Here is a 15074-nt window from a genome sequence, read left to right on the forward strand (position 1 = left end):
GTTTGCTTTTCCCAGGCCTGCTCAGGTAATCAACAAATGATGATGATGATGATGATGATGATGCTTTTGTCCTTTCTGTCTGTCGCTACAGTGTTGTTGACCTATTCTAATCCGTCCCGTTTTATAAAATTTATTTATTATTATTATTATTATTGTCACATATGATCGTATTGCTGACTCAAAACAAACGTATCCCTCCTCTGCTTTCTAAAGTGACAACGGCAAATAAAAATGACACTAATGTGAAAAGGTGTTTGCGCCGGTTTCTGGCTTTCGTGCGGCACGCAGGGTTCAAAAGCAGGTTAAGAGAGGGCCCATCTGTCCGGATGACAGCATCAAAAGAACTGGCACCGTTCACATGGAGGTAGGCGTTCCCCGGGCCGCTTGTTTGGGAAAGTTACACATGTACTCACGGCTATATGAGCGTGCCAGTACCTGGATCGGAGATCGCATGGGAAGGCGCATTAATTACAAAACTGCCTCCAGCTTTAACTAAAGAAAATCGACAATGGCATTGACTCAATATGCAGCATGAAATATTTCTAATCTGAAAATAGAATATATCAACACAAGCGTAAAAGCGTAACTTGATATTTTGACAGTTTAATTTTTTTACAGGACGTAATTTGCAGGCAAACTTGAGTTAGAGATGAATTGAATTCTCAGTTAGTGTTCAGGAACCGATTAAATTTGGTTTGGAAAAAAATGTATATAACATTTAAACATTGTATAACTTTTAAACTGAAAGGTGTTTAATTTTGAACATTTAAATGTATTTTATTTGTTGGGAGAAATAGTCCTTCCAACTACATGCAACCCGAGGAGGAAATTTGTCGCTGTGGGATTGTAAGTTAATTTCTCTTCAGCCAGATACCAAATAAGAAGAAAACATGTTGGGTTGGCAAAAAAACGTGTGCCTTTGAAAAACTGTCAAACTGAAAATGTATACTGAGCTAATTATATTTACGAACAAACATCTTTGCTTTTTAAAATGAATTGGTTCACATTGTACCACATAAGTAAACCATTGGGTTTACTTATGCTGCAGAATAATATGTAAACCAGATTATATGACACACATTACAGCAGGGGTAAGGGTTAAGTTTTTGACACATTTTGGAATTACAATATTAAATCTAACAATATTCAAACAGATTTTAATTTTAAAGCTAACATACCCAGTAAGGTAAATTGTAGCTTTTTTTGAGAAAACTAATTAAAAATAGTCCTTTTTTCTACAGAAACAGATTCTTGAACAAAACCAGTCAAATAGCAACAATGAAACAACCAGTTAATAATCAATCAGTAAAATTCCAATAAAATCCTAATTTACATACATAATTTAATTTACCAAATTGAACTTTTCAATAACAGTTTTTTTGTTACTTAAAGCAGCCAAGAAGAGAAGGTTTTGGTGATGTTGATAAAAAACAGCTACATATCTGTACAGCAGCTCTCAGACACTTAAAGTTACCTAAGGATATTTGAGCACTCTGATAAAAATATATGTTTTTTTTCTCCTCAGTGTCTGATAATAAATCTGAGAAAATGTTTCCTTCTTACCATACAGCTAGGATTACCAGTGTTTTTATTTTACATTTTTTTTTCTTTTAAATGTCTTCATGCATTTCCTGACTATTGAGTATAAATTTCATTTGAAGTACATACTGTAGCTTCTGGTTGTCAATTGACAAACTTAAGTATTTTTGCCTCTGTTTGGTGTTAATACACACATCTTTCACCAGATTATATGGCACAAAACCTGTTTTCTTCCTAAACAGGTTGATGGGACATTTCAACGATATTAATAATTTTGGGGCTCAACAATTTGCTCCCTGATATCTTAGCTGATTTCTTTTAATTTCCCTTGATGCCACACAAAGGAAGCAGCGTGTTTGAGCTGTTGCCTTAGAGTTCAACAAAGGTTCATTTAACTCAAAAGTTGACCAAGCCTAAATTAACTAGTCACTAGCTTAAAAACCATGAGGACATAATTTGTGTTTTCCCAACTTGTCTACAGCCGTACTACTATTTAGTGCATGACTTCTCATCGTTCTGGCATTTGGTGAATAAAAAAGTATCTCGGTAATTTTGACTGATCTACAACAGGAGCGTCTGACGGTGTGAATAAAAAAGCTGTGCATTTTTCTGCGTGTACATATCTTGTTTCAACTACATTCATCCACAATTCTTTGGGGTTACTTGATCACAGAGCAACTTCAGTCACTAAATATGATAATAATAAATTTGAATGCACCTGATTTTGACAAATCTTTCCTGATGTTGCTGGTCTTCTGGTGCTGCTGCTGCTGACACACGGAGGTCAAGTTATTCACCAGATTTGTCTTCTATTTACATAAAAACTGCGTCTGCATGCATGCATACCGAGGGTCACGTCAACATCTCATTTATATAATGGCTCTACGTTTATCGCACCCGGCCGTGACTGACAGGTGGAAATGACATCACTAAAAATGTTTAGTTGTTGTCCTTCTTTCAGCAAAGTAATAATGCAGATTCCACCAACAAGCTGTTTTCTACACTCATCTGCAGCATCTTTAATCCACCTTCTCCAACACCCACACACACAATTTCATCCCCCCTCTCGCTTCATTTTACTGTCCCCGCCACCTCACTGTGTCACCGGGATATCCAATTGGCATAATTGAGCCAGGTCAGATGATAAAGAGACCTATAACAATCAGTGGAGGTGAAATAAAAAACAGCTCCTGGTTATTACTTCTTGTCCTCGTCCCGCGTTTCACCGCCCAAATTCAGCCTCTCCCTCCCTCCCTCCCTCAACACACTCCAGTTTAACAGACTGGGACTGCTGTGTTTATTTAAGAAAAAGCTTTGACATCTCGGATGGCGAGGAGCAAGAAGAAGAAGGAGGAGGTAGGAAGAGGAGGAGGTTCGGCTGTAGCAGAGCAGAAATAGATGAGATGAGACTGGCTGCCACTCCTCTCATCAGCATGACACAGCTGTCACAGCCCTATTTCAGGAAAATTAAACAGCCTTACGGTAAACGGGCCGGGCCACGGGAGGAGGGGCCCAAGGGGAGTGGGTGAAGATGAATAAACTTGAAGTATGCAGATGGGCTCTGTCCCTCCCACCTCCTCCTCCTCCAACTTGTTCCTCCAAGCACCATCCTCGCCTTTTGACATGATAATGGCTCCAAATTGATGAAGCCACTTCACTCATTCAGTGACAACGCCACCAGCGAGGGGACATAAAGGCTTTCCCCCGCAGCCCCTCATCCATCACTCCAGCAAGGATCTCTCTGCTGCCTGCTCAGCGCTGGATGGCCAGCAACTTGTTTAATCAACTAATTTGCCCTCCTCTGGTCACCCTTAAAGACCGGGCCACCTCTGGATTATCTTGTCGTTTCAGCCTCTTAATCAGCGCCGATTAACTGCTCATCAAACTATTAGCTTCTACTTTGCTTTGCTGAGCTTAACAAAGGTTAAAAGCCTGTAATTAAAAATTATCTGCCGGGCAGCAGTTCTTCTCTTTAATTGGCAAAAGATAATGTGCAACAGAGGTTTTTTTTTTTTTTTAAATGAGCAGAAGACAGAAGAGCACAAGTGCAAATTAAAAAAAGAAATCTCACAGCTCGGAAAAACGAGTTTCAGTTTAAAAGAAAAAAAAAAGTTCAGTTGCCTTTTACTCCCCATTTTTGTGAAAAGATCTGGTCTGGATTTACTCAATGGTTCACTCAGTCCTAGTGCCTTATCCTGTCAACAAAAGTTTATTTTTTATCATGGCTTTATTGTTAGGTTCACACCAACTTCAAGGTTTTTAGACCTTGTTCACACCAACATGTTTTGGGCAAATGGTTTTAATGGTGCATTTTTAAAACGAGCTTACAGCATCATTTCTAGGTGCGTCTTCATCCATACAACCAAAAAAAAACTTAAAATGTCATGGTAACTGTCCCAGCCCTGTTCATGGTGATGTAACACAGTCACTGAAATAAAATATAAAGAAGTCGACTTGGTGCCTGCAGGTGTAATGCCAGGTTCGAGGGTTAGGTCAAAGGTCAACATCATTGCTTCTAAATTTGTTGTTGACGCAAAAAAAATACAAAACTGAGATTTAACTTGTTTTTTCAAACCTGTCACTTATTTAAAAATTATTAAAGAAATACAGGCCCCAAGACAAAACGGCCACTACCTGGGTTAAGCTCTTGCTATGGTTGTGCCAAGAATAAGATGTTCTGCTGATCAGCATGTGCACCGCCATTAAAATTCAGTCTAAGAATACGTGGAAACAGACGGTCACTCAAGCAGAAATTCTTGCAAAGTGTGTAAGTAACCCATTTTTATAATACATGGTTTATTTATTAAGATGTGTTAAAGTGTTGGGTATAAATGTGTCACAGAGGCCAGATTTTCTAAGTCAGGTTATGTGAACACATTTAACAAGAGAACGAAGCCATTGTGCAATAAATAAAAAGCAACTTAACTATGACTGTCAGGACTCAAAATAGATATATGCTGTTGTTACCACACACACACACGCATGCAGCCCCCAAACACACACACACAATAAGAAGAGTGGTAAAGAGGTTATAAGAAATCCTGTGAACTCACTGTTACATCTGTGCAGATGAATGCAAGGTTCATGTTACAGTGTGTAAAAAAAAACATCACCCTAATTCCAAACATGATAAGAACATTTTTTAACACTAATAATGAATTTGTACTGAAGATAAAATTAAATGTGTAATAACCTTCAGGAATAGGCATTGTAAAAAAGAGGGATTTTTTTTGTTAGCAACAATATAGCTGGTTTGGGTCCTTAAATATCAATTCATTTTTATTATTTTGTAGACACAACAAATAATAGAGAGGGAAGGAGTTACTGTGGTTTTGTAAAACCGTCATAAAAGAACATTTCACTACATTTATCAGAAAAAAAGTGTTGGCAGGGCTTATCGACTGAGTCCCACACGTGATTCAAATCCCTTGATTTTATTTGCACCATACTTTGGTTTTCACCCAAAGTATGCTACATGTCGCATGCTTGAACAACTTCTATGAACATGTCGATTTGAAAACTGACAAATCAATCAATAGGTTCAATACACAAGGTTCCTCTGAGGAAGTAGTTAATTGTATCAATTGTTGTGGAAACTCAATGCAAAATGTATGTGTGAACCTTTCGTATTCAGTTTCTTTACTCTAATACCGCTAAATAAAATCTGGTGCAACAAACTGTACTGAGGAGTCTTTCAATATAAATGTAATAATAAAATAAGATGTTCTGTTAAGGCCTCAAAGATTTGTTCGAAACATTAATGAAAGGACTAATAAGAAAAGTAGCCAACATATTCATGGAAACTCTGGAGGAAGTGCAAGCATCAACAACTCTGGCAGTAGACTTTGACAAATATCAGTTGTGCAATATACAAATCAGCCATATATGACAGAGTGACAAAGAGAAAGACATAAGGTGAAGCTTTGTGTTGCTGCAATCTCTTTAATTTTAAACTACTTGCCTTGCATTTTGTATTTTCCAAGGTTAGAACCCATCTCTTGCAATATTAGGCTATTGCCAAAAATGTCAAACTCACTATTTTTAAACATTAGGTTTTTAAAAATCAGTAAAAAATAAATACTCATGTTTTAAACTAGTTGAAGACTCACAATATGTTGTTATTTTAAGCATTGGCAAAAGTGTAGGAAAACAAGATTTTGCCTTTCCTGGTGGTTTGGGTGCCTTATATCTATTTTAATGCTGCAACTCCTCTTTTCAGCTTCCTGTTTCAAGCCATTTTCTTGCTTCTTCGCATCTGTCAGGCAGCTACGCGGCAGGTGGAGAGCCTGTAAAAGAATCTACAACAACCAACCTGTACTACCTGTACTGACCTTATGTGGCAAATAAAAACTATCGATCCTCCTCTCCCCCAACTCCCACTTTAAAAGACTTATTGTGGAGCTCCATTCCATCTAATCACTTGGCAAAAGAGTCCCGGGTCTATATAAAGAAGGACTAGGTAAATAAATAAAAGAAATTCCTGGACCAACGTGTTGCTCTCACCTTTGTAGATGAAATTACCCGAAAAGCTGTTACAAATCAATATAATCAATGCAATCAGCTAACTGACACAGGCAATCTCCTGCCAGTAAGTAAAAATACCCCCGATGGAGATCTTTCAATATCTAGTGCCGTAATTGCCCCCCAGGGTGAAGTTAGGTGTAGCGTTTTGTACACTTAATTAAATTAGTGAGTCCTGTGGACTGGGTGGGTGGCCGGCCTTTCCAAGAACGGATAGGTTTGGCCTGGTGCCAGTAATTAAGGCAAGACCTTTCTTGATTACGCCAATCCCCCTTAATGAACTCATTATGCATTTTAACCCAAACATTCCCGTGAATTAATGAGCGCGCAGAAAGCTCCTGGACGGAAACAACGCCCTGATCACAGGCAGAAGTCATAACTCATCCACTCAACGGGGCAGACGTAATGTCCATATTTTACTCTTTCGGCTGCAGCCAAGACCAATTTGGACTCAAGTGACAGCAAAAGTTCTGACTCTGGCCACATAAAGCCTTAAAGAAATAAGATCTCCCTGGCAAGTAACAACAGAAACTCACTAGATGACTTTACAAGGTTTTACCGGAATCATAAAATAATTCTCTGTATTTAGTCGGGCTTATTTGGCCATTTTTTTATAGACACGTCCTCATGGCTTCCAAACGTGCAAAATGATTTAGAAGATTTAGACGCACTGCAGGCGAGGAGCAGGTTTGCGCTGACCCATAATGCTTCGCTAATTAAATAATTCACTAATTGATTCATTGCCAAATCAATAAAGACTGCAGATGGTTTATATATTGTGAGACCAGTTTGTGCAAGAGGACTTGGGTGAGGCTGCAGATGAAATGCATGCGGTTTCCAGTAAAAAGACAAGGTGCAACCAGCAGCACTGCCCTATGAATGAATGGGAGAGGTCCTTACAGTTATCCTTAGGTTCAAAATAATTGACCTTGTGGTTGGTTGTGTTGTAGGACTTCACTCTGCCCCTCAGAAGACCATGACTGTCAATTTAGAGTGTGAACTCCCTAGATCCTTAGGGAATCCAAGCTTTGTCAGGGAGTTTCTGGAAGAAACCAAAGAAGATTTTATTATTTCAAGCATAAAGACTTCTTGGGATATTTGGAATACTAAAAGGCATCTAAATTAGAAACATCAGGCAGATCGTGCTTTATTTACAATAAGTCACATTTGCAGGCCTGAACCTGGAAAGGCAAATTTTTTTTATTAAATGTAATTGAAGCAAAGGCACAATGTAATATCTTGCTTATTGGAGAGGATGTATCTGTTGTAAATCCACCTGCATGAACAGTTTAATATTTGTTTCCAAGCACGCGGCCGGCACAGAGGTAGAGGAACGGTAAATTCTGCCTTATTGCCAGATGAAGGTGGTATTTAGAAGTACAAAGCAATATTTAAACTTACTTCAGAGGCTTTGCTTTAGAATCAGACAAACTCTTGTTACATCTAGGGTAGCTCACTTTGTATGAAACGAAAACTAAACAGATAACCCTAATAAACCGATTTCTGCATTCCCTGCTGAGGAGATACGAGAACAAATAGATGTGTGGAGAATTTTTGATCTAAAAGGAAACAATCAAATGTCAGTACGCCGCTTCTATTATTACAGATGGAAACGACTGAACAGGGAGGATATCTGTGTGCGGTGATGGACTCAGAGCTGAGCCTTCACAGACACAAAGGCATAGTTACAAAGTCAGTTTTCTATCACCTGACGAATATTTCCAGGATGAAACGACTAATGTCCGAACAAGATCTAGAAAACTCATCATTGCGTTTATCTTCAGTCACATTGACTGCAGCAGTGCACCAAAATACGTTTAAGATCTGTTGTATTAATCTTCCACTCAGGGCTTCTAGTTCAAGTTCTACTCTGCATCCCCAGAATCAGAACCAAACATGGAGAAACAGCATTCAGCGTGTATGCTCCAATAATCTGGAAGACACTTCCAGAAAACTGCAAAAATGCTGAAACTCCATGTTCCTCTAAATCAAGGCTTAAAAACTAATTTGTTAAGTGTTGTCTTTGATAACAACTGGAATACAAAAAACTACAGTCTGTTCTCTCATTGCTTTCCCTTATGTTGCTTCTGTAATGTTTTTGCTCATTTGTTGTTCGATTTTCCTTTTACTCAGGTAAACCACTTTGAATTGCCTTGTTACTGAAAATGTGTCATACATATTAACGGCCTTGTCTGGTCTATAGATGCTGGCTGAAGCTGGTTAGACAGCGTCATTATTCACAGTGAAACATTCATGACCTGAACAGACATAGCCTGGATGGCCACTCAACGAGGAGGAAACAATTACTCTGAAAACTATCTTTGCATAAAGCAACAGATTTTAGTGCATTTGTGTAACTAGAGTCCACTTTGTTATTCTTCTACTTTACACATTTGACATTTCAGGAGCGATCTACTTAAATGACACAGGAGTATTCAACAAGATCGACATAGCGATGCAGCTCATCTCCTCTACACATATCATCTCAGTCATTTCTATTCAAATAGCCAAAATATATATTTTCTGCATGAAGTTTGAACTTTCTGCCTGTGCATGTTCAGGTTTTCTATGAGGCCTCAAGCATATTTTTACACCCATTAATCAAGATTCAATTTTGCCAAGTCTGACTGCAGCTTCTATTCTAACTACATCAACGATTGCTTAAAAATTTGATTTAAGTCTACAATTCAGTTTTGAGATTTGTTTTACCATTTAGTTTTCAGCCAAAACATTAAAACAAGTGAGACAGAAGCCATCATGCTCTTATTGTGTGTGACATTCTGCTTGCCGACCTTGGTTCCTGGCATTCCTCGTCTCACCTTTACGCGCCGTATTTCACCGCAACACCACTTCTTGACAGCAGGGGTGTCCATTGGCTTGTGTTTATTAAAGTATAAGCAGAGGAAGGAGTGCTTAGAACGGAGCAAATTACAGGAAGTAGTTTTATTTCATAATTATTAAAAAGTATACAGAATATAGAATGCTACATATTTAACATTTATACACTCATTACAGTGCGGAAAATATGAGATGTTTTTACCAATTTCCAGTAATGATAAATAACCTTTAATAACGACTGACTCACATCGTTGCACTGTCTTACCAGCAGCATTAAAGTAGGATTTAGTTTGCAAAAACACAAGACCTTACAGTCATTGCTTGAAACCAACCGTTGCATCAAAAGAAAATGTTTTTACACCAAAAAGTCAAATAAACTCCAACTGTACAAGTCCAATAACAAAGCCAAATTGACTCTTCATGGTCAAAATATTACTGTGTTACAGTCACAAAAGCAATAAATTAATCATGAATGCCAAAAACATTTGTTTTTCCAGGTACCTTGGTAATCCTCTAGTGTGGATCTTGTTATGTAAGCATACCCTGAGAAAAGTAAAGTGTGAAACACACACGCGCACTCAAGCGTGTCAGGAAATCAAAACTAAACACAAGTAATTGTGGAATGCAAAATACAAATTTGATTAAAACACCATTATAAACATAAAAATTACAGGATAAGAAAAGCATTATCCTGCAGTAGCATAATCCGTCCCCCGTTAACATACTGTCAATAGATGTTTTTCTATAGGATTACTGAATCTAAAAAGCCGTTTTCTTGATTATGTAACCTTTGTCTAATCATATTTTTTTTACCTACTTGTGATGTAAGACACCGAATCTGGAATTGTAAATAAAGTGTCAGTACGCACAGATGAATAATCACAGCACCATGTAGACACATTCTGCACTGGTGACTCCAATTGGAGCTAAAAGATTGCGATTATAAACAGAGAAAAGGTGAAACTGTTGTCTAAAAATAACAGCTGACATTTTAAAAACAGATGTTGGACCGAAACTGAGGAATAATAAATAATCATTAATCCTTTTTCAGGGAGAATGTAACCTAACATGCTAAATTCAAGCAACATTCATTCACTGGAAAGTTTCAATTTCATTAATGTCTGACTATAATAATGACAATATTCATAAAAACTATAACTAGGTCCAACAAGAAAACGAACGCTTGCTTCATTTTTTTTTTTTCTCGTTAACAGACATAAAATCATTTTCTTTGTTAAAATTCACATATTTCAAGCTAAATATTAGGCATTCAAACTTCACAAAGTTGGGTCTCTACACCAACCGTGCCTTATGTGTATGAAAGGAAACAAATTTAGGCCGTCTATTAGTGCAATCAGCTGGCAGCTGATTTCAGCTTCAATGGCAAAGCAGTCACTGCATTACTGTGCCCAAATGTTACAATATATTGCTTACTGAAGCAGGTCAGGAAGCTGCAGGTACTAAATATACACCATTGGCTATTTGTCCCAGACTAGCTTTGGAAAAAGGAGGACAGAGTGGCACCCTTTAAGGTGTAACTAACTAAATCCACAAGCCATTTGCTCAAAATGTACCTTTATACGTAATGTATGTTTTGATTAATTTTATTCAGAACAGATAAAGTCAACCAGATATAATATGATGAATGATTTGTCTGCTTTCTGGTAAACCCAGCTAGCACCTTTTTCCCAGATCTATTCAAGAGCTAAAATAAAATGCCGATCATTTAAAGAAAAACCTGAACTATTCATCCCCTTTAACAACTATTAAGAAAGAAATAAAGTGAAATTATCCTAATACCAACGACATGGTAATGCATTGCACTTCAGAGTGTGAAGCAATTTAAGGCATTTCTTTAATTTTGCTTTAAAAGGATTGAGCAATTAATTAGATAGCAACTGTCACAATAAAAAACAACCCAGAAACATTTTACACTTTAAAAGAACAAATAAAAGGTGAGATTTCAACCTGGAACTAAGCGAAGGTACACTGACGTGGTGAAGTGTCCATGGCGCAACATGAAGGAATCAAACCATGTTGGTCTGAGTGTTTGGACTGCGGCTCTGCAGATCCTGTACCTGATCGAGGACCCAGCCAATGCCGGGTCGCTCCTGGGGATTCGAAACCATTGTGGAGCTCAGCAGCATCTGGAGACCATTGGAGTAACTGAATCAAAAACAGACAGACAAAAGATTAGCAAAGTTTTATTCACATCCAGAGATGCAAATGTTGAGCTAATAGTTTAGATTTGAATCACAAACAACAAGAATATGATTTGTTGTTATTTTGCTGGAAGAAGTCTTCATAAGCAACAAGACAAGATATACTTACAAAAGTAATGCTTTAATTTGATCACAAAAAAAGCAAGATGGTACATTTTAAGTTTTAACTTTGTTGTGGAGGAAAGTACAAGACAGAAGTAGTGAATGAAAAATGCAAGAAGTGTAAAGAAATCTTGGTTAACAACTGCTACAAAACTTAAAACTTTGTGGTAAGTGCTCATCGTTTTGTTGCAGTTTGAATACGGACCTACAAGTTGAAGGGATGGTCACTGGATTCTGGACAGCCAGAGCAACACTATCCCCCTTCTGAAAGATCAGATCATAAGGGCCCTCCAGCATCATCATGCAGTACAGCACGCAGCCCAGCGACTGGAGGTTTATGAAAACACACACAGAAGATGTTATTAGCTGAAATAAAGATTTTCACTTTTATTTCAAGCGTCAGAGAGATACAGAGGCCAATACAGAAAATGAACTAAGACAATTTGCTCAAAACGGGAGGGAAGATGTCTTACCCAAATATCAGTTCGCTCATCTATAATGCAGTGACTTTCTACGTTAAAGAGCTCAGGAGCTCTGTAGGAAATGGTACATCTTTGGGCCGCCCAGTCCTGTACAGTCATGGCTTCTCTGGATCCCCTGACCTATTCAAAAAAATAAAAAAAATAGACCAATTAGTATTATAGTCCCGACAGGGTGAGTAACGCCTAAAAGTAAATCTAATAAACTTCAATTTTCACAGCACAAATGAAAATAAAATAACAATTTTGACACCATTTCTGAACATCCAAGTAATGAATTTAAAGAGAAATGTGTTTTTTCTGTCATTCATTACAAAAAAAAAAGATTCTGAATTAACCGATTAAAACAGTGCTGTTGATTTGAAAACAAAATACATTACAATGGCTGCCCTGAGAAAAACTACCAGAAAGACAGAAGATGTTAGGACGTGAACCTCATCTTATGAAGAGTTACAACAGCATCAACAATGCTAAGCTGCCACCTAGTGGTGAAAAACAGAACCATTTATTGAAAAAGAAAACCTGTTCATAAGTATTCAATATTATTTAAGAATCAATTATTTGCAGTGCTTCTGGCTACTGTATACTATGTTTTAACACTTCTGTCTAAGTGACAATATGTGTCGCACTCTGTCGATCACATCAAATTAACTTCGCAATTTTATAGGTGGCTATCACCATGTGAAAATATTTACGATTAATAAGTAAAGATTTTCCAACTTTCTATAGATGTCCACTCTTACCTCAATTCTTGCCCGGTTCATTGAGCCCAGATCCATTAGAACTGGCCTGTCTTCCTCATCCAAGAGGACATTTGTGGGTTTCAGATCCCTGTCAGATTAAATAAAATGACATAAGTGGTGGACAATAATAACCAGAAGGCTTTTTATACACAAGACAGTCACAAAATTATAAACACTGGAAGCTAAATTCTGTAGGAATGACAAACGTTTTTTTGTTTGGGGAAAAAAAACCCAAAAGAAAAACAGCACATCAGCAGACTTGCTAATTTAAACATTTTTACAAAGCAGTTTTGTCAAATATTCATACACATCACACTTATCACAGTATGTTTTCAATAATCAAAAGCCTTAATCACTCCTCTCGTGCTTTTCTGTGATGGACGAGCAGATTGGGAACAGATGAATATACTAACTAATCTTATTAATCTGTTCATGAGCATAAGTATCAACTTCTGTAGTTATGACATCAGGCAAGCTGCATGTTAACATATAAGATATGATTAGCTGTTCCGCCAGATCGGTCAGATAAACGTAGATGCTCCTCACTGTGCAAACATCACCCCTCCATAATGTCCATCTTCAATAAGTATTTGCAGTGTTTCTGTAGATGGTTATTTCTTTCTTGGACCAAATAACCGAATATTTACTTAAAACAATTGCATCTAAAATATATGTGAAACTAATCTGTATTTCTTTATGGAAACCCCTGTGATCATATCTTTTACATAGACATACTTGTGCTTTGTGTTTTGGCACATGGATGCATACAACTTCACATAAAATACAACAAATACAATTTGCTCGTCTCTGAAAGTTGGGCGACTTTACCTGTGGGCATAGCCTTTGTCGTGAATGGTCTTCAAACCAGAGCAGATTCCGCAGAAGATTTTCAAAATCTGGTTTTCAGGCATTGAGCTCCCTTTGTCTCTTAGCTTCTCTAAGACAGACCACAGGGTTCCTTTCTGTTCACAAATACACAAACAAATCACAACAGGATCACATTCTGACAAGTTTCCTTCGTCGTCCAAATTACAGCATCAACTTACTCTAACGTAAGGCAGAAGTAGCCAGGCTTCTGTCTTGCCTCCGCTGTCAGAGAAGGCATATGCAACCAGGCTCAAGATGTTGGGATGATTAAACATCTGATGCATTTCCACCTCTGTCTGAGCCTCCTGGCGAGCCTGGCGATCATGACATAAGATCCTCTTCAGAGCGTAGAACTGTCCGTCCTTTGCACCCTCAACCAGATCAACATAGCTGAACCCACTGAATTGACGGAGAGAAAGCAGGTTAGAGGAAGCATGACATTAAAAGGGGGGTAATGTGAATCCTAAATGTTACAATTACAATAACAATAAAGTTGTACAGCAGTTGACATGAAACCTTACAACACAATCAAGTCAACTCACCCTTCATCCAATTTCTGGACAAAGTAGTACTTTTTGTTATCAATGGTGATGGAGCCACGGGAGCATATACACAGGGCCTGTCCCATGCCGACATGTACATTGTTTAACCAAAAACTTTAAAAAGAACCTAAGAGAAACAATAAAGACATTAGAAAAACATGCATGAACACAGAGGGCAACTGTTTCTATCCTCTTTGTAGGCCTCCCATCCAAAACGCTTCACCAGTTCTAATTGAGGGACAATTCTTGGTCTATTAGCTGCTGTAAACTTTGAAATGCAATTTGTTTTCTTGATCACTGTCAAGAGTGAAGTTAATTAGTACTGACGTGTCATGTAGGCAATCCGTCGTCTATACCTGCTTATCCTTGCAGGGTCACTGGGGTTTGGTGCACATCTCCAAAGGTCATTGGTCAGAGGCAAAGCCTTCTCCTATACTAATGTGTGAGTGTACTTTTTTTTTTTATACCAAGCAACTTTGGTTACTCTGCTGTCAACTCAGCCATCACTTGGCTCTAGAATTCTTATACTGAATTCTTTTTGACAGGGTGGGACAGTCTGACAGTGACACTGATTGTGTTATCCAATTGTTAAGATTCTCCATAATATATGTCTTCAGTAGCCTGTCTACACTAGCGTACCTATGGTTTTACATATGCTAGTTGATGGGTAATTAACCTTGAAGCCTGCGGTAGTATTAAATACATTAATTCCGAATACTTTAAATTGTTTCATGTTCTATTCAAGCCCAGGAAAATAGGATTTCCTTCCCTGTAATGACTCAATCATCAAAGAAACCTTTTCGATTAGAGGTAACGTTTCAAAGCTCAAGAAAATAAGTTGCAAAACATTTCAACCCCTGGGTGGATTTAAAACAAATACCGGCGAAAAATAAATTATGCGGCATTATTTGGTAATAATGTGGATTAATATGAAGGATATTAGTCGCATGCTACCTTAAGATAGCATGAAAACGAAGGTTAGCTAACACAACACACTGGCAATATTTTCAAGCAATCTGGAATACCGTTACCGTCTTAATTTCTTTTATATGTGTTATTTAAACTGAGCCCCTGACAAAATGTTCTTCTTAACTTGGTAACTGAATATTTCTTACCTGCTTCCCTCTTTCCCTTACAAGTTAGCTTGCTATCATTTTTGTGTTTTTTTTTCTCCCTTCTGCTGCTGCTTCTTCTTCTTCGTCTCTAGTTTGCGAACCTTGT

At 37.7% G+C, this 15074-nt stretch overlaps 1 protein-coding gene across 1 annotated transcript; it reads right to left on the bottom strand.

Moving 5' to 3' along the window:
* Positions 1–8988: 8988 nt before the first annotated feature.
* stk16 (serine/threonine kinase 16) lies at positions 8989–15054 on the bottom strand. The gene is made up of 8 exons (XM_005799724.3): positions 14969–15054; positions 13854–13980; positions 13491–13710; positions 13273–13406; positions 12445–12532; positions 11696–11824; positions 11428–11549; positions 8989–11064 (listed from the first exon to the last, which is right to left on the bottom strand). Exons 2-8 carry the CDS (start codon positions 13937–13939, stop codon positions 10926–10928), a joined length of 918 nt encoding a protein of 305 aa, XP_005799781.1. The 5' UTR covers positions 13940–13980; positions 14969–15054; the 3' UTR covers positions 8989–10925.
* Between the last annotated feature and the right edge of the window lie 20 nt (positions 15055–15074).

This window comes from Xiphophorus maculatus, chromosome 4 (assembly GCF_002775205.1).
Source record: "Xiphophorus maculatus strain JP 163 A chromosome 4, X_maculatus-5.0-male, whole genome shotgun sequence".
NCBI classification, from domain to species: domain Eukaryota; kingdom Metazoa; phylum Chordata; class Actinopteri; order Cyprinodontiformes; family Poeciliidae; genus Xiphophorus; species Xiphophorus maculatus.

Bases quoted from the DNA above. Each gene is read 5' to 3' on its own strand.
- stk16 (XM_005799724.3), bottom strand. From the start codon at position 13,939: ATGGGACAGGCCCTGTGTATATGCTCCCGTGGCTCCATCACCATTGAT. The intron at 13,711-13,853 runs GTGAGTTGACTT...CCGTCAATTCAG, and splicing joins GTCCAGAAATTGGATGAAGG to TGGGTTCAGCTATGTTGATC. The intron at 11,550-11,695 runs GTAAGACATCTT...ATAAACCTCCAG, and splicing joins ATGAGCGAACTGATATTTGG to TCGCTGGGCTGCGTGCTGTA.